Source organism: Nyctibius grandis, chromosome 23, assembly GCF_013368605.1.
Source record: "Nyctibius grandis isolate bNycGra1 chromosome 23, bNycGra1.pri, whole genome shotgun sequence".
Taxonomy (NCBI): Eukaryota; Metazoa; Chordata; class Aves; order Nyctibiiformes; family Nyctibiidae; genus Nyctibius; species Nyctibius grandis.
In genome coordinates this window covers 6,182,390-6,206,058 of record NC_090680.1, presented here as the reverse complement: position 1 = coordinate 6,206,058, position 23,669 = coordinate 6,182,390, and the positions used below count along the sequence as shown (strand labels likewise).

The 23,669-nt window shown below is 42.1% G+C and overlaps 2 protein-coding genes across 8 annotated transcripts in view; one reads left to right on the top strand and one right to left on the bottom strand.

Annotated features, from left to right (window-relative positions):
- The window catches only part of CMSS1 (cms1 ribosomal small subunit homolog), a 246,919-nt gene that overhangs the window by 88,287 nt on the left and 134,963 nt on the right, over positions 1–23,669 (top strand). The window lies entirely within an intron of this gene.
- Positions 1–23,669, bottom strand: part of FILIP1L (filamin A interacting protein 1 like) — a 212,370-nt gene that overhangs the window by 86,523 nt on the left and 102,178 nt on the right. For 5 of the 7 annotated variants that reach the window (XM_068417328.1, XM_068417327.1, XM_068417330.1 and 2 more), the window contains one exon: positions 2,878–3,164. In XM_068417328.1, the coding sequence (XP_068273429.1) occupies positions 2,878–3,147 (270 nt within the window). In that variant the 5' untranslated portion in view covers positions 3,148–3,164. Of the gene's footprint in view, positions 1–2,877; positions 3,165–7,376; positions 7,395–10,308; positions 10,483–23,669 lie in introns of those variants that run through there. The other 2 variants (XM_068417329.1, XM_068417331.1) reach the window with 2 other exon arrangements.

Below are 23,669 nucleotides of genomic sequence, written 5' to 3'. Positions count from 1 at the left end.
AGATCATATTGCTGTTTCTAGACCAGTGTGTAGCATTCACAACACAACATTTCAGGGCAAAGTGTGACTTGTAGTATTAGAAGCTGATTTTAAATGGTTAGTGAAAGATGTTAGGATGCTTCTTGAAGCCTGGAAGCGTTACACATTTGATATATTCTAGGTACAAAGGTGGCTTCTGTAGTTTAAACCCACCTGGGGTCATCTGCTTCTGTTGTTACACGGAGCTCATTTGAGCGGTGGATGTAGTGAGGTGTGTGGTGCAGGGGGTGTGACCCTTCACAACATGCATTCGAAAGCCATGCACTAATGGCAGTTCTTTAAAACAAGATTAATTGCCTTCAAAACTGGCAGTGGGGTCCTGTGTGCATGTATGTGTACATGTGCGTGCACGTGTGAGACCACGCCTTGTGTATTTATAGGCATGTAGATGTGCACACACGTGTATATGCCCTCAGGTAATAAGCAACATTGCATCATCAAGTTTTTTGGAAGTAACTGCTGGGAAGGGTATTCTCAGTTTCTGAGTGTATGCTAAAAAAAAGGATTTTTGAAGGATAATGATTAAGAGAAGGTGGTGTTATCTGCTTTCCAAAAATCATGTAGTTTCAAAAAGTATAGCTTAAAAATGTGCATTGTACTTTTCCTTTTTTAATGTCACTGCGTTTGTTTCCTTAATCTTATAAAATATCCAATGACATTGTGTTGCCAAAGAATAGATACAATCTTTTCTCGGGTATGTTTTCAGTATATTCTTTTATGTATGTATTTCAGAAATATTGGAGCAAGCTGGCAGGTGCATGTTCCCTCCTTCCTATCATACAGCGTTGCTCTCCAAGTCCACGCTCCATGCTGGAGAAACATGCTGTATGTATCTGTAGTATTTGAAGTGATCTATAGATTCTCTTTGCTCTTTAAAAAACAAACAAAAAACAAACAAAAAAAACAAAAAGCCACCCCCACACAAACCCCAAACCACCACGAACCCTTCTTTGCGATAACGTGACTAGCTGCTAGACATGAATTTGGAGGGGACAGAATCCTGCTGCGAATATTGTGCTGTCTCGAAGTCCCACTTCTCTTTCATGAGAATATCTGATCATGTGAATGTTTCCACTGTGAGGGAAACTGGTTTAGGTCACCACCTCCCCTAGGGTTGTGCCCATCTCTGTTCCCTGCATGCTCTGTGGTGGACGTTGCCCCCTGCCTCCATTATGATGATGTAACTACATGAACTGTCTCAAACATCCATTGTCTGCACTGATCTCAGTTAAACACAAAAAGAAGTACGTGCTAATCCTAGAAGAGTAGAATAGGAAGGGAGGAGATCAGGGAGATGTGTCAGGAGAGGGTAACACTTTTGGTCTGACTGCTCTTGGCTGGAGCACTTCTGTACCCCTATTTGTGTCTGTGTTTAAAAAAAAAATCTATTTCTAATCCTTATCATCATGCAAAAAACCTGGAAAGATCACAAAGAGTGATCTTTGTGCATCTTAAATGTTCTGGGATCAGAGAGTAATGACAACTTTGAAACTTAATTATGGTTGGATTGACAGCTGATCTTCAGAGATTTGACTTGGCATTATAGGAGGTGGAAAATTAGGAATAAAAAATGACTTCTCACTTCCATTCATAATGCTTCCTTTGGAATGTCGGACGTGATTTAAAATGTTCATGTCAGGCTCATTGTTTTCCAGTTTCTCATTTCACTCTGCAGTTTTAAATGTTAAGAGCTGAAGTGTGTGTGTTTATATATATATTTATATATTTATATTACACAAGTGCAATGAAGTGTGTGTGTAATATAAATATATATATATACGCATCTGTTTTGAGAGGAAGAGAGAACTGTTTTGGAGGAGTGTGTGACATCTGAATTTTAGTCTTAATTAAGAAAGGGCAAGTGAGCAGGAGAGAAATGTTTGGCAAACACAGAAATCATTCTGTTTGCATAATAAAATGTTCTATAGAAGTTTGCCTTGGATCTACCCTCAGAGATTGGTACATCTATCAAATATTCATATTGCATGTGTGTTCTGTTAAGCATGTAGGTAAGAATGGAGCTACCCAGGTACTGTCTAGGTAATAAACCATGTGATATACCTATTTATGCCAACAAGTGGCCATCACTACTTCTGTGCAATCAGCCTGCCACAGAAATATTCTCCCTGCTCACTGAAAATCTGGTTTCTGCTTCCTGAAATTATATCTGACCAGGTTAGGCATCATTAGCACTTGGCAGCTGGCTCCTTTTCCAGATAGGAAAATGCTTGCTCTTCAAAATCCAGCATCTTGTGGGCTAAGTGGCAATGCTTATGCTTCATATGATGGGCAATAAAATGGCTATTTTGATTTTTCTAGCAAAAGGTGTTGCAATACTGTTGAGTGAGTTACTTCCTGTGATCTGGAACATACTGATTCATAGGGAGTGATGCTCATGACTTCATAGGAGAGGGCAGATAAGAAATAATTAAGTAACACATCTTAAAAGTCTCTGGTATGTTCCCCATATAGGTTTTACAGTGACAAATACTTTGTATTTAAAATGGGGCAGCATAAGAGGGAAGTATTGTGAGTTCTCTGCTTTGGGAGTTACGTGACCCTTCACAGTGGACCATGCGTGTTTTTAGTGGGATACAGGTACATTGTGGGTAAATTTTATTAGCATTTCGGGGTGTTGTAACGATCACCTTTTCTGACTGATAGCTATAATAATAGCTATAATTTGCATTTTTATGTACTTTGCAGTTTATATTTGTCCTTCTGTATCACATTAGGTAGGGTGTTTCCTTAATGTGAAAACAGCATGTGTTTGTGGTAAATTGGGGGGGGGGTGTGTGTGTGGTTTAATCTGGTATATAAAATAAGACAATAAATCACCTGTAATTCTCCCTCGAGGACACTAAGAAGAAATAGCAAGTCATCACGAGAGAGATCCTCTCTTTTCTTGGAAGGGCGTCTTTGTTTTTTCTCTGCCTTAGGGCTTCTTAGGATGGTGCTGGCTTGGGCTGCATCGTCCTTTTCCTTCTGCCTTCTGTGCACACTTCCTCTCCCACTGTAACCAACCTCTTCTTTATGGTGGTCTTTTGGCCTTTGCTGGCTCAGCTTTGCTCTGGTTGGGCTTTCTGTGCTCTTACTTCTGGAACGCATGGTTTATATCTCGGAAGCTGAAGGAAGGTGGGGAAAAAAGTAATTGTTTTAACTAGCAGAGACTATAAAACCATCACTGTAATTTATGGTGGGTATTATTCCCTCCAGAGTGGTAGTTTTCCCTCCCACACAAGGCTGGTTGTCATATGACAGAAGCTGACACCTCGTGTAAGCCAACATTTCCCATTTGAGAGACAGCACCTACCTCACCTTTCAGGTAGATACTTACTGTGATGAGGCAAATTTAAGTTTAGAAGATTTTCCCTAGGAAGATCTTTCTGTTCCAATTTCATACCGTCCCAGCCCTCACTGTGTAACCGTGTTTTGTTTGTCTTTCCAAGGGAGAGCACAAAAGCCGTCCTTGACTACTACGAGTCGTGCAGTCGCCTTCCTCATGTAAGGGTTAGCACATCCAGACTGCAAGGGGTGAGCCTTGTTGTAAACACCTCCTCCCCAACACCCCCACCTCCCCAAACCAAACAACCGTGCTGATCATGGTGTCCCCCCCAATAACCATGTAGTATGAAACCTTACTACTGCTTTAGTGCTAGACTCTAGCACTCTAGAGGTGTTAGTACCTGGCCAAAGGGAGACCTGTCCTAACTAGGCCCCTTTGAAGTGCCACTCTTAAGTAAACATACTCTAATGCCTTTGCAGATAAATGACTAACACTGTATAAATATTGATTAACCTCAGGAACTCTGTTTTGCTTATCACCACTCAGATTAAGGTATGACTGGATTATAGTCCACCTCTACAGGAAAACTGTGGTCATGGATACCGCCTAGCAGACAAAAGCCTGGTCATGGGATTCAAAGGTGAAATTAAACATGTTCTAAATAGAAATAAGGCACAATTTTTCTTATTAAACCACAAAGCTAATTGCTGAAAGGTCCAGAAAACTGTTATGGCCTATGGTAGGCAGGAGATGATTGCGCTGCTGCTTTTTGGCCTGACAAATCTGTGGCTGAAGAAGTTCTTTCAGAACTCCCCCTTCTACCATGTTCTGACTCTTAAATCCTAAGCTCTGTGACTGCACTCCTTAACTGTGGTAATGTTCCACTGAACACTACAAATACGTCCTTTTGTTTTTCTGCAAGAACAGAGGAGGTGGAAGAAGCTTTTGGTTTGTAAGGGATGATGGCTGAGAGCGGAGAGAATTTATTAAAACCATTACAAGAAAAGCAAGTGACATTTTCTGTAATGCTGAAGTCTCTTCTAGTCTAATTTAAAGCATGTATTTTGTAAGAAAAACTTGTTTCTCCAGGTCTCCAAAAGCCAAAGTGTGCACTGGAGCCTGTTTTGTGAAGCAGTGTCAGGTTAGAATGGGAGCTTGTCACAGTGCATGTAGGAAACGGAATTGCTCAGAGCAGGCCAGCAGTGATGTTAGCTGGTGATGAGTAGTTTAAGTTGGTGCTCATCCTGTCCTTTCGATAGAATGTCGTTTCTCTTTGCTGTGGTCTGCTTATGGGCTTGATTTTATACATGCTAGCCAGTAACTGTACACAAAAGCCAAGCAGGCATTCAGCATTTTATGCTCAAAGGGAACCAATGGTCTTCTGTAAGCAAGATGCAAAAGGTGAGCAAGCCCTCTGGGATCATCGAGTCCAACTGTTGCCCTGACACCACCCTGTCAACTAGACCATGGCACTAAGTGCCATGTCCAGTCTTTTCTTAAACACCTCCAGAGATGGTGACTCCACCACCTCCCTGGGCAGCCCCTTCCAATGGCTAATGACCCTTGCTGAGAAGAAATTCTTCCTAATGTCCAACCTGAACCTCCCCTGGCGAAGCTTGAGGCTGTGTCCTCTTGTCCTATCACTAGTTGCCTGGGAGAAGAGGCCGAGTCCCACTTCACTCCAACCTCCCTTCAGGTAGTTGTAGACTGCACTAAGGTCACCTCTGAGCCTCCTCTTCTCCAGGCTAAACAACCCCAGCTCCCTCAAAACAACCCCAGCTCCCTCAAACAACATTTTGGTATGTTGGGTTATTTTCTACTTTGAACAACTCTTTTCATGTTCTTGGAGGTTAATGAAGAGCAACTTTTCTTTTCAAGGTAAAAATGTTAATAGGCTCATAAAGTTTGTGGATATCAGTTGTCTCATGGCACCCAAAAAGGGGTGTCATCCCTCCTGAGCCCAGGCTCTCAAGATTAGACTAATGAGTGAAAAATTTGCCTTTTTGCATATCAGTGTCTCAGCTGGTTTTTAACTTTAAATTACACATTGATAGGGTCTGTGTACAAGAAAGCTGTCTTGCAAAAAAGAGGTAACAAAGAAATGTTCCTTCTTGCAACAGGGATTGTAGTTCAGAGTCTCTGTGGTTTCTCCTGGAGGACTGACTCCTGCATCTTGTGGCAAACTTCTGTATAGAAGCTAATTTAAGCCCTGTTTCTCTGTAGCACCCAAGAAGGATGACAATATAAGATACCTTAGAAAACAGTAAACAATTACTGCTAAGAAAGAAGAAAGCAGAGGAGAAGATTTGGTTGGGTGTGTGTTTTACTGAAGATGTTGCAATGTTATCTTGCTTGAAGTCACAAGGTGGTGGTTCCCTGGCTCATCGGATTCAGTGCAGCTTGGTAGACTGGTTCCAGATTCAAAATGGAGTAAGGGTAGGTTACACTGAAACATTCTGGTGAATCAAATTATTGCAAGTAACATACTCAGCAAACTTTGAATCTATTCTCCGCATTCGTGTTCTTGTTCTTTTTATAGTTTGTTTTCTGTTCTGTTTTGTAAAGAGTTTGCTCATCGCTGAACATGTTTGCTGTCCTGCATATAAAGGAGAAATTTTCCTCTCCTTGGTGATGAGCAAGTAATCTGAGGGATCAAAATATACTTTCCTGAAGAGCCAGATGAATAAATGACCAAATGTTTCTATGATGTTAACTTGATCTCCACCCTCTCAATCATTTTCTGAAGGAGATGAAACTGCATTTGTCTCTTTGGCAGCAGTGAACAAGCCAGGTGGTTCAGAAATCCCCACACTTTTGTGGGAAAGACTGAAATATCCTTCAGAGATGACTTCACCACGGACACCGTAGGGTTTTGAGAGACATCAATTTTTTTTCCATCTATTTTTCCCTTTAGTGTTCTTTCTTTAGTCAGTGATTGACTTATGAGCTAACAAAATCCCTCACAGGACCAAATCTTCCCTTAATCCCAGGGTAAGGATCCTGAATAGTTGGGAACTTGCAGTTTCTTCCAAAAATCTGTGACTAAGCAAGGAATTATGTCTTTCAGTTTTTTAACATCCCTTAAAGGGATCTGACAATGCTTTTGATTTGCTGAAATTGGTACGACTCCTACCAATAGACTGACTTTTAAAAGGGTTTGAGATGTGATTGCTCAACATGCCAATGTAACGGGAGAGTGCAAAGCACATGATGTCTTTTGGAAAGAGGTCTGCAACCCTCTGCCCATCACTACGAATGTGGTTTGGGGCAAGAAAAAAGGTTGTCTCACCTTAGTTACTACAGGGCTACAGGACATTTCTTCCTTTCCTGTGTAGCAACAACTACTTTGAAACATCATGTTCAGCTTAGTGCCACACATACATGCCTGAGGAGAAATTAATCTCCTGTCCCTGTTCTTCTGCTTCCTTGTGTGGCTGTGTGCCAGGTAGTGTCCAGGCATGGGGAGGGGCTTTTGTCTAGGCTGCATCGTGTCCTCCACCAGAGAAAGCAGCAGGTTTGTCTTGTTCTCCTTCTGTAGTCTTGATGTGGCCTGTGGGCCAGCAATTGAGCCACACTGAACCACAGGAGAAGGTGAAGAAGTCATTGTATTGATTGGAATCCCAGGATCCGGCCATTTCACAGCATCACTGGCCTTTTCTGGAACTGGTGCTTTCTGACAGAATGTGCTTAGGGCTTTCATCCTTCCCCTGAGTGCGAATAACTTGCTTTGTGGCAGATTTGCACCACTTCCAAAGATACAGCCCTTCCTTTTGGGTAGACTACTTGAGCGTTTTCCTGAAAACAGTTTGCAGTGGCTTCTATCCAGAAGGATGTTCTATTGTACCGTGGCCGACTCTCTCATTTGCACTGTGCTCTTATTCTCAGTACACTCTTGTGCTGTTTGGTGCATAGGCTGGGCAGTAAGTGAGAAGAGACGTCTTCCCTTTAATGGGTTCTTCACCCAGAGACTCTGGGATAAATGTTTCCATCCTGGCATGGAAACTGCAAGATTAAGCCGTTTATCTGGGAAGACTGGTGCAGGAGTGCTTACCTGTGTAGCCTGATGCATCTGTTGGCATGCAGAGGTGCAGGGAGTCAAGCAGGAGAAAGAAAATAAATTAGCAGTCTGTTTCTCCTCTCATGGTATATTGTAAAATTTTGGTCTTTGAAGCCCTTGGAGATCCTGCAAGTACATCAGTTACTCAAATGGGAAGAAAATCTGGACTCAACAGAGGATGTAAACACTCCCAGACAGGGAAAAGTGTGTGGTTGAGAATTGGATGTAATTTTTGTGCTCGTCGTGGTTTATCCTTATCTACTACAAGTAAGATTTCTTATCCCTTGGAGGCAGGGAACCTCTTCTGAGACAGTAAGATGCCTTTTGGACTGTGTTAGAGAGTTGTCATGTTACTCTGCTGATGGTAAAGGTACCATGAAATTTCCACCATCTGTTCTCTCCTCATCCCCCTTCCTATCCTGTAGTGTTTTGCACATATGCAGTTTACAACTACCTGAAGGGAGGTTGGAGTGAAGTGGGAGTCGGCCTCTTCTCCCAGGCAACTAACAATAGGACAAGAGGACACAGCCTCAAGCTTTGCCAGGGGAGGTTCAGGTTGGACATTAGGAAGAATTTCTTCTCAGAAAGGGTCATTAGACATCGGAAGGGGCTGCCCAGGGAGGTGGTGGAGTCACCATCTCTGGAGGTGTTTAAGAAAAGCCTGGACATGGCACTTAGTGCCCTGGTCTAGTTGACATGGTGGTGTCAGGGCAACGGTTGGAGTCGATGATCCCAGAGGGCTCTTCCAACCTGGTTGATTCTGTGATTCTGTGAATTTTATGCAATTACACTGAACTGCTTCTGAGAGATTAATATGGGGAACCTTATCTGCTTCCTTGGGTTTAGTTGGTTTTGGTTTTTTTTCCTTTTTAAAGTAAAATGTTTCACACTCATTTTGTAATTAGGCACTAAAAGTGGATTATTTATAAGGATTATTGCAAGAGAGATTTTTGGTGCATGTGAAAAAATGTTACTATAACATCAGGTAGATCTAACTGTTTCAAAAGGTAAACTCTACAATGCTGTATTGTCTGCTTATCTTTCTAAATAAAAAAATGTGAATCTTGCGGTTGTCTGACAGATTTTTATTGGTGAAGTACACTGAAATAAAACTCGGCTGCTCCAATTTCAATTATATGAATTTGCTTTCCAAGTATAGAATGTTCTCTTTTTATGATCATAAGAAACAGTTAATGTTATTTAGTACAGTGCTTGTGGTTTAATACTTATTATTCAGCTTCTGTAATTTTGGCTCCAATGTATGATGACTCTGTAATTACAACATTATCCTAAGCAAAAATGGGAAATAGTGCTACGTGAAAAGAAAATGTTCCTGTCTTAGGAATTGTGTATCTAAACTCATCCTTTTTCCTGAATATTGTGGAATTAACTGGACTGTAGACATTTATGTAACAGGATAATTTAGCTCCAATTTAGGTTAAGTACTGTACTATATATGACCAAGTATATATTTGAACATTTAAAAAAGGGTGGGGAGAAGGAAGCTGTGTGGAGCAAAGTAGTGATGGAGCCTGGTTTTCTGTAGATCTGTGCCTATAGAAAGGCAAAGGCAGCAACTACTGTGGCTGAGTTTGAATCCTACATTTCAGTTTCTCCTCATTGTGGCTATCTCTCAACTCTTTCTGCAGTTTCCCTGCAGTTTTTCAGTTCCCTGCATTTCTTTCAGTTTCCCTGAAATGTGTAGAAAAGTCAGTATATTGCCCTCTCTCTCTGACTTGTTTGAAATTGCAGTGGTTCAGGATGGAACCCCTGGACAGACGAAGTGCACAGCCTCGTTACCACGGAGAAACAAGCTCAGGCTGCCTTTAGGAAGAATACACTGGAAACTTCGGTTGGCCTTTTCCCAGAATCATCTGTCATGGGGAGTATTGATGAAGCTGAAGGGTGGCATATTCAGACTTGAGAAACAAATCAAGAAAGATGTTGAGGTGTTGGAGCGAGTCCAGAGGAGGGCGACCAAGCTGGTGAAGGGTCTGGAGGGTCTGACCTATGAGGAACGGCTGAGGGAGCTGGGGGTGTTTAGCCTGGAGAAGAGGAGGCTCAGAGGTGACCTTAGTGCAGTCTACAACTACCTGAAGGGAGGTTGTAGTGAAGTGGGAGTCGGCCTCTTCTCCCGGGCAACCAGCGATAGGACAAGAGGGCACAGCCTCAAGCTTTGCCAGGGGAGGTTCAGGTTGGACATTAGGAAGAATTTCTTTTCAGCAAGGGTCATTAGCCATTGGAAGGGGCTGCCCAGGGAGGTGGTGGAGTCACCATCTCTGGATGTGTTTAAGAAAAGCCTGGACATGGCACTTAGTGCCCTGGTCTAGTTGACATGGTGGTATCAGGGCAATGGTTGGACTCGATGATCCCAGAGGTCTCTTCCAACCTGGTTGATTCTGTGATTCTGCGATTCTGTGAAATAGGTTTTTGCATGGCATGTAACATGTTTCTATAAATCCCACAGGTGATAGCTAAAGCAGGGTATTTGAGGACTTCAGAAGGTGCTAGCTATCTATTTGTAAAATAACAATATGCAAGATAGAAAACAGAAAAAAACGCAAACCAAAAAGCTTTTAGGTTTTGTGTTTCAGGACAAGCTAACATTTTCTGTACGGTGTCACATACTGTCTATCTGCTGAATGGTGGGTTTGGGTTGGTGGTGGTTTTTTATTATTTTTTTTGCAACTTTACTGAAGGTTTTTACTGGCTTTTATTTTATGTTTTGCAGGTTATTGATCTGATCTAGCTCGCACATTCATATCTCATTTCTGATTGTTTCACGAGATCCATGCGTCTCTCAGGTCAATACCTACGTTTCTGGCTTTTGCATTCCCCCTTCCTACTAGAGACTCACTAAATGAAATCTTACAGAGGCATTGGTCAAGATTAGTATCTTCTTGTGCCAAACACGGTGCAAACATACCTGAAGGTATTGTCTCAGCAGCAGAATAAATTTTGTCAGAGTTTAAAATCCAGGGGAGGTTTCTCAGTGCACAAGGCTCTCTAAACGTTCCGTGTATTTGCTTTTCTCCCAGCTGGCAAGTCTCTGCCCTTCCTTCTTTCCCCAGGTTGAACGTGCTTTTGGTAAATGGGGAACCTACAAAAGAAGCTATTTCTGACTTCCTGACAACATAGGTTATTGGCCACACTTCTTTTGCTGTCCTCAGCAGACCTGATGTAGCCAAAATGACATCATTGTGTGGTAATCTTAGAAATATTTCAAGGTGAGTTTTGTGGTATCAGGTTTAAAAAAAAAATAAAAATATCCCATTCTTATAGTGTTCCCTCCCACTTCCCAAAACTTCGTATCACCCCCAAAATGGGAACATTTAATGTTCTATTTTAATCATCCATGCAGAATTAAAATACTGCCAATTCAATATTTTTCTTTCCATGTTTTTAGTAGCATGACAGATCTTGTCATTTTGAAACTATCTTTCAAAGTAATAAGAAGCAAAACAAATATAGTGTAGAGAAGTCTGTAAGAATAAAAGGCAAAAGAAGTTCACACAGTGTGGTGCAATTTTTAAACCTCTGACTTCAGTGCTTAACTTTTCCTGCACATACAAACACAACGTCACTGACGGGTGGTGTCTTCTATGATACAGTCCTTCCTTTCTGATGGAAGGTAACAAAGAAGTGCTTGTGCCAAACCATCTTCTTGTGTGCACTTAAACACACTGGTAGTGTGGTATAAGGTCATTTTGAAAAGCAGCCCCTAATCACAACTCTCCAAACAGAATCTGATTGAAGAAATACAATGTTATGATATTATTAGCTATAGTAGCTGTGGGCAAAAGAGAAGGAAGTAACTTCTTGTATTTCTCTGTGTGTGTGTCTATACACACACAGATAACATTTTAAAGAACGTATTTGTGTACTAAGTGTGTGTCTATGTAATTCTCTTGTGCGTGGTGCATGTGACAAATACAAAATAAGTGCTCTTTTATGAGCTTTCAGCAGAAGAGCAGTAGTACACAGAGCTGAAGCACCTTGCTTCTGTTCTCAATGAAAAATACATGGTTAGTAGGCAAGAATTATCTAGTATATGTTATCTAGTATAAGTTAATTTGTTACCCCACAGTAATTGCTCTGGGTATCCAAGATCCAGACTTCTTAACCCTTGCAGCCATCTCCATTTCACTCATTTTTTTTTTTATCTGCTTGGTGGTTGCATGGAGTGCCATACATCCACGAGTCATGAAATAATCAGCAGAGACCACAGCGAGGACTACACAATAAAAATGCATACCTTCAAAGTGAGTATATATTAATTTTCTTCAAGGGTATTTTTGACAAGCATAGCTTTGTTGAGACATTGCTTTGTGTGGGTGTGTTTGCCTCAGCATTGCTTTTCCCCACACATGAAAATAAACCACAGACTTTTAAATATCCTGAGAAAAGTTTCTTCAAAGAAAGATCAAAAGTCTTTACTAATGTCTGAGGAAGCTGCATGGCTGCCTCTCTTGTGAACTCATGTCTATGGAGAGCTGGCTAAGACAATCAAGATCATTATTCCATTGGTTTGATCATGTGCAACCTACTCTGAGAGGAGATGCCTTGTTTGGAGAGGGAGGAGGTGGGGGAATCCACAGATGCCCCCTAATTTTACCAAGACACACATGAATAAAATAACTTCTCAAAACAACTCTGTTGGTTTTCCTCTGTATTGTGTGGGGTGCTCTACTTCAAACAGTTTTCTTTGGCAGTGCGTGTTCAAGAGTTCTGTGTAAGAGTGAGTTGATTGACATTTTTAAATATGCAATTTTATCTGCTTTTGTGGCTGTTGAAGTTACATGAAGTGTCCAGACATGGCTTTCAGGGCTTCACACAGATTGTATTATCTGATTTTTTTGTTTGTTTATTTGATTTGTCCAAAAATCTCTTTTCATCTGTTTTTGCATCTAAGCACCACAGAACACATACTGGCTAAGCTTTGAAAGTTTGTGATCTTCTCTCTCATCTGGAATTCCCCACCTTTAGAGAGCTTTCAGGAAAACAGATTAATTTTTGTTCTTGCTAAGCCCTGCGTTTTCCTTCTTACGTTTTTCTTACTGTCCGCTTGCCTGCATGAACTTCATCTTTTATGCTTCAGACCAAATCTTTATGTGCTGTGTGAGAGCAGAGAGTACTTAACTCATAGAAGCTGAGTTTAGCTTTTCTCTTTTGAAGGATTTTACTGGTTTTGTCATGCTGACACCAAGTGTCTGTGAACAACGCTAGGTAGGACTTCAGGCTTGTATCTAAACCTAGAGTTGTTGGTAGGGCATTTCTTGTTTGTTTGGGGTTTTGTTTGTTGTTGTTTTAAACCAAACTTCTTCATACCATCCCCATCAATGACTGTATTCAGCTGCTATCTAGAAATCACAGAATTACAGAATCAGCCAGGTTGGAAGAGCGCTCTGGGGTCATCGAATCCAACCGTTGCCCTGACACCACTATGTCAACTAGACCAGGGCACTAAGTGCCATGTCCAGTCTTTTCTTAAACCCCTCCAGAGATGGTGACTCCACCACCTCCCTGGGCAGCCCCTTCCAATGTCTAATGACCCTTTCTGAGAAGAAATTCTTCCTAATGTCCAACCTGAACAGTAATCTTTCATTGATTTATCTGATCAGAAATTAAATCACTCAGGTTGCTTTTTCCCTGGATTTTAGGGTTTTCTTTTAGCTGTGGACTGGATATTCCTTATATATCCTAAAGTTCAGATCTTTATTACATTCAGTGATTTGGTACTTAGCATTCCTATAGTTGGGGAAATGCTGAGTTTTTCTTTGTATTCTGTAATACAAAACCAGTGTGATTGCATGTTGTTACAGAATCACAGAATCAACCAGGTTGGAAGAGCCCTCTGGGATCATCGAGTCCAACCGTTGCCCTGACACCACCCTGTCAACTAGACCAGGGCACTAAGTGCCATGGCCAGTCTTTTCTGAAACACCTCCAGAGAAGGTGACACCACCACCTCCCTGGGCAGCCCATTCCAGTGTCTAATGACCCTTTCTGAAAAGAAATTCTTCCTAATGTCCAACCTGAACCTTCCCTGGCGAAGCTTGAGGCTGTGTCCTCTTGTCCTATTGTTAGTTGCCTGGGAGAAGAGGCCGACTCCCACTTCACTCCAACCTCCCTTCAGGTAGTTGTAGACTGCACTAAGGTCACCTCTGAGCCTCCTCTTCTCCAGGCTAAACAACCCCAGCTCCCTCAGCCGTTCCTCATAGGTCAGAGGACCTATGAGGACCGTTCCTCAACTTTGAGTGGTGGCTTATATTTTTTTATATTGTTCATGTTAATTGGTGACTGTGGCTATATTTGTCTGCCAGGAAAATGTGAAAAGCAGAGTTTGAAAAGTAACTGTACACACTGAAATTAATTTTTGTATGTGTTCAGATTACAGGTTTTACTAGCCACGACATTTGTTATTATTTATTATAATGGCTTACAGTTTTGGACCTTCAACTCCCGTAGGAATATGGCCTGCTCTGGTGATGCAACTTTGGAAAATGCAATAAAAACGCACTGGAAACCGCAGCTTTCTAACAGGAAGTTTCTTAAAAGCAATGAAGTTAAATTGCCTCCTCACAGAAAAAAAGGAAGTTAAATGGAGGTCGGTGAGCCAGGTGGATGGACCTTCTCTGTGTCCCTGGCTATGCTTGCTTTTTTTTTTTTTCCCCTTGTTTGAATTTTGGTCTTGAGGCCATCATCTGTGCTTTGGCATAGGGCAAGTGGAGAAAACTCATATTTTCCTTTCATTTCTACATAAGGACCCCAAAATTTTGTTACATAAGGTTCATACGTAAAGGCAAATGTTGATTTGTGGCTGCAGAAGTGACTTCACCCTGGGTTTGATTATATGTAGCTGAGTCACAGAATCAACCAGGTTGGAAGAGACCTCTGTGATTATAGAGTCCAACCGTTGCCCTGACACCACCATGTCAACTAGACCATGGCACTAAGTGCCATGTCCAGTCTTTTCTTAAACAACTCCAGAGATGGTGACTCCACCACCTCCCTGGGCAGCCCCTTCCAATGTCTAATGACCCTTTCCGAGAAGAAATTCTTCCTAATGTCCAACGTGAACCTCCCCTGGCGAAGCTTGAGGCTGTGTCCTCTTGTCCTATCGCTAGTTGCCTGGGAGAAGAGGCCGACTCCCACTTCACTCCAACCTCCCTTCAGGTAGTTGTAGAGTGCAATAAGGTCACCTCTGAGCCTCCTCTTCTCCAGGCTAAACACCCCCAGCTCCCTCAGCCGTTCCTCGTAGGTCAGACCCTCCAGAGCCTTCACCAGCTTGGTCGCCCTCCTCTGCACTCGCTCCAACACCTCAACATCTTTCTTGAAGTGCGGGGCCCAGAACTGGACCCTCCTCTGGCACCAAAATGTTAAGTTCTCTGCTCAAATAAATGTATGGAGATAAAAGAAAGGAAAGGCTTTTAAATTATGTCCTGCATCATTTAATACCAAATACTCAATGCGTACGGCGGGGTTCTGCGAGCTTTCCTTGTGCAGGTAGGCCCATTAAAATCTGTAGGGCTGCACGTGTATGACTGGATTAGAGGGTTGGGGACTGTATTTTGTGACTCTTATTGCTAGTATAACTCTGAGTACGTGCATTTTCCTTTAAGTATAGTCTGGCCAGTCTCAAAATGTAGCATTTTTAAAGGTCTGTTGTTAACACAAGCATATTCATTAATTAAGGAAACAAATTTAGAGACAGAAAGATGTTTTCTTCTTTAAGGTTTAGTCATTTTCTTGCCATATGGCCTTAAAAAAGAAGAAAAAGGGGAAAACAGACTGACAAAACGTAAAATTCACTAGGATAGGAGAGGGGAAGGTATACTCATGATACCTGGGAGGTAAAACTGACTGTCCAGTTTGGCTTTTAGGGTTAGAACTAAAGGAAAAATCAGGAAGAAATGCATATGTATGCTAACAGTGAGGTAGATTGTGACTCATAACACTGGCATTAATAATGACAGCAATACCATTTGATCGTACACGTTCATCATTATTTTCTTACCTTGCGTGAGCCTACGACAAACTATATCGGTTTATCCTCAGAGTATTTGCATAGTGAGATTGTTTTTGTCATAATTTCAGCTTCATGCAAATTAGAGCTGCAGCGCTGAAGCTTACCCATCTCTTTAAAGTCAGTCAGTGATATCTTTAGAATGTGTATGGTCCTGGGCAAATGCTTCAATGGTAAATACTCGTGCTTAAGCATCAGGATTTGTTTCAGGAAACTGAATCAAATTGGAATTGGTTTCACTTGGCTTTCTACAAATAAGCCAAAAGAATTTATTTTTTCTGCCCATCAAGAGAGTTAAGTAAAATCTTCAGTCTTTGAAAATAACCTTTTGCAAATAATAAGTTCTACTTTTAGCGTTGCTTTATTTGAAGAATATTATTTGCAACTTCTCAATGTCCTGTGAGATTCTAGACAGAGTTCTGAAATGCCACCGGAAAAATTCACAAGAGTGATTAGTCAGAACCCTGATCATCTTTACCGCATCCACATTGTGCATTTCAAAATGAACTTGTTGCTAAGAGGGTGTTAGTGCTCTGCATTTTTTCAGGGTCTGAATGATGAAAAAACCTTATGGTAAATTCTTGTTCTTGTGATGTTCTTCATATATATCTCAAACCAACATTATCCCAATTGATATCCTTTACGTTCTGTGAACAACAGCATTTGTCAGAGATATCTGATTTTAAGGATCTGGACTAGGTGTAATTCAGTTCAGCAAGCTGAACTTGATCCTAAATGATTACTATTGTTCAGAGCCCGTAAAAATACTTTGGAGGCTTAGTCAGAACTACAGTAATAAATGTAGTGAGCTAGCTTTGAAAAAAATATTAACAACAGGATCCTGTGAAGTTATACAGGCCAACTGTGCAAGACGTAACCCTGTGGAGATTTAAGGCCGTCTTCCCAAAGGGCTTGTACAATACTTATAAGAAATAGCTTTGTCGAGTTTGCAGCTGCCTTGTTAAGCATGGGCCCTGGTCATCTGCTCCCTGGCTTGGCAGGTACAAGAAAGGCAGCATTTCGGCCATCGTCTAACCACTGGAGCTGTGGTGCTTGCCAGCACTGCTCCTGAGGGTACCACGGGCCCTCCTTGTGCCCCCCACACCGGGGTGGGCAGCCCTACCTGGCTCCAAGTTTGCTGCTGTGTGCTGGAGCACAGAGCACCTCTGCACAGAATCACAGAATCAACCAGGTTGGAAGAGACCTCTGGGATCATCGAGTCCAACCGTTGCCCTGACACCACCCTGTCAACTAGACCAGGGCACTAAGTGCCATGTCCAGTCTTTTCTTAAACACCTCCAGAGATGGTGACTCCACCACCTCCCTGGGCAGCCCCTTCCAATGTCTAATGACCCTTTCTGAAAAGAAATTCTTCCTAATGTCCAAGCTGACCCTCCCCTGGCGAAGCTTGAGGCTGTGTCCTCTTGTCCTATCACTAGTTGTCTGGGAGAAGAGGCGGACTCCCACTTCACTCCAACCTCCCTTCAGGTAGTTGGAGACTGCACTAAGGTCACCTCTGAGCCTCCTCTTCTCCAGGCTAAACACCCCCAGCTCCCTCAGCCATTCCTTGTAGGTCAGCACCTGCTACCCAACTGCCCTGGGGGCAGCAGGACTGCCTGCGAGGGTGAAAGGGCAGGAGGATCTGTCAGGAGGGAGGAGAGAAGCCCTTCGCAAAATGCGTTTGACAGTTTTGGGGAAGTCGCCACCAACAGCGGTGTTTTGTCTTTGTTTTACAGAAATTACACATGCAGGTTGAACTGGACAGAGCATCGGGAAGCCTGTGTATAACACTGTGCCCTATTGTGGGACACAAATAAGGCTCCTGTGTATTTCCATATATAGAATACATATATCTTTTAAAATGTCTAAGTATATACATATGCGAACTTACTCCACGGTGAGGGAAAATTGTAAGGGCTGAGACCATGAAACCTTGTAAAAAAGGATGACCCTTTGTCCAGAATCAGATATCTTCAGATAAATGTTTGCTTGCAGATCTGCAGAGGAGCGTGCAGGAAAGTTTTCACGCTAGCTATGCTTAACGTAGCTGGCCGTAGGCTGTGAAGAGGGATGGGGCTATCAGAGGGCACTTCCACAACTCCAAGGCTGGATTCCTGCTCAGGAGAAGCCCTGCTTTCTCCAGGTGGTGTAGCAGGAAACTAGAGAGACTGGTTGGTTAAGTACCTAAGCACTGAGGTGTGAAAACTGCTTCCTTCCCTGTTCTGCACTCGTCCTTTCCAAAGGAATGGGTGTTGCTTCTCAAAGATGTTGAACTGCTTGTTCAGTGCAACGTACAGTATTTGTTTTGTTGAGGCCCTGCAGAATTGATGTCAGAGTTGTACCAGAAAAATTAAAATAGATGGCTTATCAGCCTATTTCTGATGATATCTCTAAGAAAAAGTTCTGAGGTAGTTAATAGCAACTATTACTCGGCGAAGGGGGCTTATAGGGGATCCCTTGTCATTGTTCTGGGAATACTTCAGCTCATTCTCTAGCACTGGTCAGAAACCCAGAGAGCTTTGACAAAGCAAGTAAGCTAAACTGGAAAGCATCATTATGCTTTTGTGCAAATGTATTTTGAGTATTAGATGCAGTTGATTCGCTCTCTCCATAAAATGTGAGGTAGCACCAGATTACCTGTGCTCTGTCTCCTAAGACTACTAGACCCTGTCTGTTCAAATGGGAAATAAAATGTATAACAGGCATGTGATTTACAACTCAGATACTCTGAGCAGCACATGTGAAGTAAATGGAAATAATTATTTTCTTTTAGCATGATGATCAGGGGACACTCAGTGAATCAGTTTGCCACAAAATTGGAACAAAGTAGAGTACTTCCTTGCACAGTACGTAGTCAAACCGTAGAGGTCAGTGCCACAGGATATCACCGAGGCCAGAGGTGTTAGGATATTCAGCAAGGAGATTCACAGAGGATCATTTTGGTTGTGGTGGTTTACCAGGATGTTCTGGAGGCAGCTTAAATCCTTAAATGGCAGCTGAGAACATACTAGGAGAAGGATCACTCTGTTGATGCTCCCATTGCTCTCTCTGTCCAAGCATCTACTTTTGGCCCCTGTCAGAAAGGTTGTGGAACTAGTTCACAGAATCACAGAATCAACCAGGTTGGAAGAGCCCTCTGGGATCATTGAGTCCAACCGTTGCCCTGACACCACCATGTCAACTAGACCATGGCACTAAGTGCCATGTCCAGTCTTTTCTTAAACACCTCCAGAGATGGTGACTCCACCACCTCCCTGGGCAGCCCCTTCCAATGTCTAATGACCCTTTCTGAGAAGAAATGCTTCCTAATGTCCAACCTGAACCTTCCCTGGCGAAGCTTGAGGCTATGTCCTCTTGTCCTATCATTAGTTGCCCAGGAGAAGAGGCCGACTCCCACTCCACTCCAACCTCCCTTCAGGTAGTTGTCGACTGCACTAAGGTCACCTCTGAGCCTTCTCTTCTCCAGGCTAAACACCCCCAGCTCCCTCAGCCGTTCCTCATAGGTCAGGCCCTCCAGACCCTTCACCAGCTTGGTTGCCCTCCTCTGGACTCGCTCCAACACCTCAACATCTCTCTTGAAGTGCGGGGCCCAGAACTGGTTTTCTGGAAGCCTCTGGCTTTCCTCGTGCATTTATCCTGTAGCATGGGTGAGACTCTACACTATTAATTCTCCAGTACCTGTTAAAGCTACGTAGTGAAATACATTTTGTTGCAATCCCCTAATTATTTACAGCAGGGAGTCGGGCTAACTTTGCCCATGTGATACTGTAATATATCCGAAGTTACAGCTGTCAGAAGTCATTATTTCCATTGAGAACAGTGATTCATCTTTCCATGAGTCGTCGAGAGATCTCACAGTGGGAATGAAATTTAAGCTCATGTCACCATTCTGTAAGAGGAAATACATATGGCGACAGGACATAATGTTTGGGTACATGTGTTTTCAGTTGAACTGAAACTGGCTTGTCTTTAAAAACTTATGTCTCTGAAGTGTTTTGAGTGAATTTAGTATTTATTTGTCCATGGCTAGCCTCGGCGTGTAGTTGTGGAGGAAGAAGGCTTACTCTTGTGGAAAAGGTACACTTCACATCAGCCTCTCAAATGTGGCTTGGTCGTAATCAGGAAAAACAGCTTTTAGTGTGGTAGAATAGTCTCTTAAGAGATTTCTGTCTTTTTCGCCATGCTGTATCTGCTGCTGGTGATGCTATTCCAACCGATGTTTTAACTGACAATGCATTTCTGCTGTATTCTTTTCATCTGTCTGATAGAAGTTTGCCTTGCTTTTCTCTATCGCTTGTCAAGGTGGTCTATTAGAGATGCTACTTATATTGGAAAGGCCCCTTGGGCAAGAGCTAACCACACCAGCTCAGCCTTCTGCGTTACTGTAACTACATAGGAAAATCTGGAAAGAACAATCATCTGGAGAAGATTATTTTGGGATCTATCAATCCAACGTATCACAAGTTACTTTGCACTTCGGTTGTGTCCTTGTGTTGAAGTTTTTGTTTTTATTTCTGCGCTTTGGTTGTGTTCTTAACGCTCAGTATACAAACTCAGCAGGGGAGTTGGAATGGAATTTGGAAAAATCTGAAGTCCAAATGTCACGGTTTTATAAAAAGAATAAATATGCTAATGAACAGCATCTGTATAAACTTGGGGTAACATTGTACATATTTTCAAGTATTGTATTTCTTGTGACGAGATGTCTTTTAGAAGAATGACACTGTGAAGGTTGAATCAAAGGACAACATTTTGAGAGGGCTTTGAAGCTGTGTACCATGACAGGGTACAAGGCTTTGACCTTTCCTTTAAGTACTTAGTTTCGGTGCAGGTTTTGTCCCAAATTCTAGTCTTCAGGAGGCAGGACATTGACATCCTTAAAATGATTTTCACAACATAAGCCTGGTTGCTGGAGAATCTCTTTCCTAGTGAAGAGTCCTTAGCTTTGTGAAAGCACGGAGTGATGACAGTCAGAGGAGCGCTGGGAGAATGTTTTCAATCACCTTTATCCTCTGGTGTTTCCTGGAGCACACTATGGCTTAGGCAATGGTTGTGGTAAGAGGCAATTAAATTGATGTAAAGACCAAGTTGATTTGACATGTTTTTTGACCAAGTGTTTATTAGTTGAAATAATCTTGGGCGTTTTTTGGCATAATTCATGTTTGAGTGGGAACTTGACTCATTGTCAGAAGTCTCTGTGTATTTGAGCATGTTAAGCTAATGTTACCCAATGGAACCGTGGGAGGCTTTTGGCTTGTGTTTATGGAGTAGAAGCCAAAGCTCCTATCTTGCTGCCTCAAGAGCCACAAAAATGTTAAAAGAAGTCAGAGATGCAAGAAAAAATGTAGTCCATATAGCCTGTCAACTTGCCAGCACTAGCTTTTTCCTTGGGTTACTTTCCACTCTTTTGTTCCGTATCTAGTTTTAGGTATCACAAGGGATGAGACTTCCTCTGCATTCCTTTGGAAATTATTTTGCAGTCCTCATAAGACTTTGTGGAGCTTTTCCCTCATTTGTATTTCCTGGTCCTTAGATTTCCAGAGCAGAACCTGCACCCAGTCTGTCAGGGGTCATCTTCCTGTTAGCTTTGGCAAAATGATTCAGGCTTCCTTCTTGCTGCTGTCTGCTTTTGTTAAACTGAGTGAACCAGTGAACATTTGCATGTCTCAAACTACAAGTGGTTTAGGATAGGTGTTGTGATACTCTTTGCTGAAGGGTGCTGTGAACATTTTAAATCAACCTGCGTGTAGCAGGTGAAGTAGCTGTAGCTGTTAGAGTTTCTTTTGTTGTATTTTCTTTTGTTTCTCTCAGACTGGATTTTCTGCACAAAGTTTGGTGTCTCTTAGATCTTCCTAACCAGCTTCCCTTGTTCTGCTCTCCCTGGCCCCTTTCCCCTTTAACGCTAAGGTACTTCTGCATAAGCCTTACAACAGGCAGATGAAAAGGCCAATTATAGGCACTTAAAGCTAGGTTAAGAAGTCCATGCATGAACAGTAAGTAAAAGCTAAAATTAATCATTTAAACTGCTTGTAAGATTGGACAGTTTTTCCACACTTCATCAAAGATAATTTGTCCCTAAAGAACATGTTACTTGTGTCTCAACAGTTAGATGCCAATGTGTACAGAACACAAGACAAAGTAATTTAAGTTGTTGCTTGAGCCTGCAGGAACATGGCAGCTTTTGCAATTGTTTCAAAACCCCAAATGTTTCTGGTCTATTATCATTTAATTAGTTCCCTCTATTTTTTTTATAACACATCTATAAAAACCAGTCAATATATATTTAATCATTATAGCTATGGAAAAAGAAGGAAACTGAGGGCAACTGAAAAGCAAATGTGAACAGTAGTATACGTATTTTAATTTTTGGCTTTGGGAAATGTTTTCTTGATTCCTAAGATTTAGTAAGTCCTGTTTGCCCTCTAAAGGGGGGAATGTAAGCTAATAGAAACCGCAAGGCATTGACTTTGTCAGCACACCCTTATGCTAAAACAGCAAAGAGAGAATTCCTGGTAAATGTAGGATTCTCAAAAGTTGGTTCTTTTAGGTTGCTGGAGCTGGAAAGGCAGGAAGGTTTGGCCCTTGCACAAGGTTTCTGAAACAATTTCTTCTTAAATGAATTTTTAATACCTGTTCAGAAATTCAGGCTAGAAGAAGGCATCTGACAACTTATAAATGCTGGGTAGAAGCTCTGGGAGTCTTATGCTGCACGTTCCCTGTTACCTGTGTGCTCTGCCAGCTTGCCTGTAGATCTCCCTCCTTCATCACCTCATTTTTAGAAATATATTATCTTCATCTTAGAAGAGAAGGGAGGGGAAAAGTCTATGAAAATGGGCAATTTTGCCCATTTAACTAGAGATAATATTTTTGCCTAGTTCTTAGTTGAGCTTTGTCAACTCGGGTACCTTCTTGTGGACCACTGATTGTGGTCAGATGCCAGAAATAGCTGAGTACAGTGTTACTCCTTACTTTCTCTTTTGCTTTCCACAAAACTTACCTGATTTTTGACACAAAATTGCTCTAGCCATTAAAATATTGACTTAAATTATATGTAATGATCAATTAATTTGAAAATTCTTTGTTGGGAATAGCAGTTTTTCCTTACTCAAGTCCATCTGTGTCTTCCCTGCACTAAATAACGTATTTTAAAATCTAGCCAAAAATAAAATAAAAAGCCAGTCCTATTCATGTGTGCTACGTAACGATAACAGCTTAAAGGAAGCATGCCCTAGCCGTGCCCCCTCCCTGGCAGTGTTCAAGGCCAGGCTGGATGGGGCTTGGAGCAACCTGGTCTAGTGGAAGGTGTCCCTGCCCGTGGCAGGGGGGTTGGAACTAGATGACCTTTAAGGTCCCTTCCAACCCAAACCATTCTATGATCCTATGATCATGCTAATTATCTGTGGCCCCTTAGGCCTTTAAATACAGTATCCTAGCATGCTGCATGCGCCTGATGCTTTTTTTTATGACTTGGGGAAAAAAAACCAACTTGTTTCATCTCACCTCTGTTACACTGAGCTCAGCTTTCAGGTCTTCTCCGTTAGTTGTCCAGAACTACAGAATCGTGGGATTTTATAAAGGAGCTCCTTGTTCAATATCGCTGGTTATCAGGCTTTAACTCATCCAAAAAGCCTGACTGTCCTTCGCCAGGGACAAACAGAACTTTGAGGCAACCTTTAGTTCAACACGGAGACACGTCAAGTTTAAAAGAAAGGGGGCGGGAAGAGGTCTTCTACTTGATGATGCCAGGTTGGCGTTAGCAATCTGTTTAGTTTAGAGCAGCCTAATATTTATTGCAGCGCATCTTGGTACAGCGTTAGGAGGCTCTAATTTGATTCTTGAGCCAGGTGAAGCGGATGAAAATTGCTTCCTTCTGCGTTTGGCTTTGCGTTTTGCTTGGATTTTACTCTAGGCAAAATGGAGCTAATTTCTTGTGTGTTGACTTGCTTCTCAGCCTTTCGCTTGAGCTATCGTACACAGCAAGGTACACAGTGGCAACTGCTTTTTGAAAAGTTGCCATTTGGAAGGAAGCACAGAGGGTTGCCCTGCAGACCTGCATGCACGATATATGACGTGTAGGTACGCCCCACCTCAGGTGGGGACAGAAGCAGCCAAAGGCATACGGAGGTTTTTTTTGCAAGACAGGATCAGTTTTGGGAAAGATCTTTTTTTTCAAGTTGAGTTTGTAAGTGCTTTCTCAGATCTGGTTGTGTTTCTTAGATCTGAAGTGTTACAGTATGATAACTGATGAGCTAAGTTGCTTG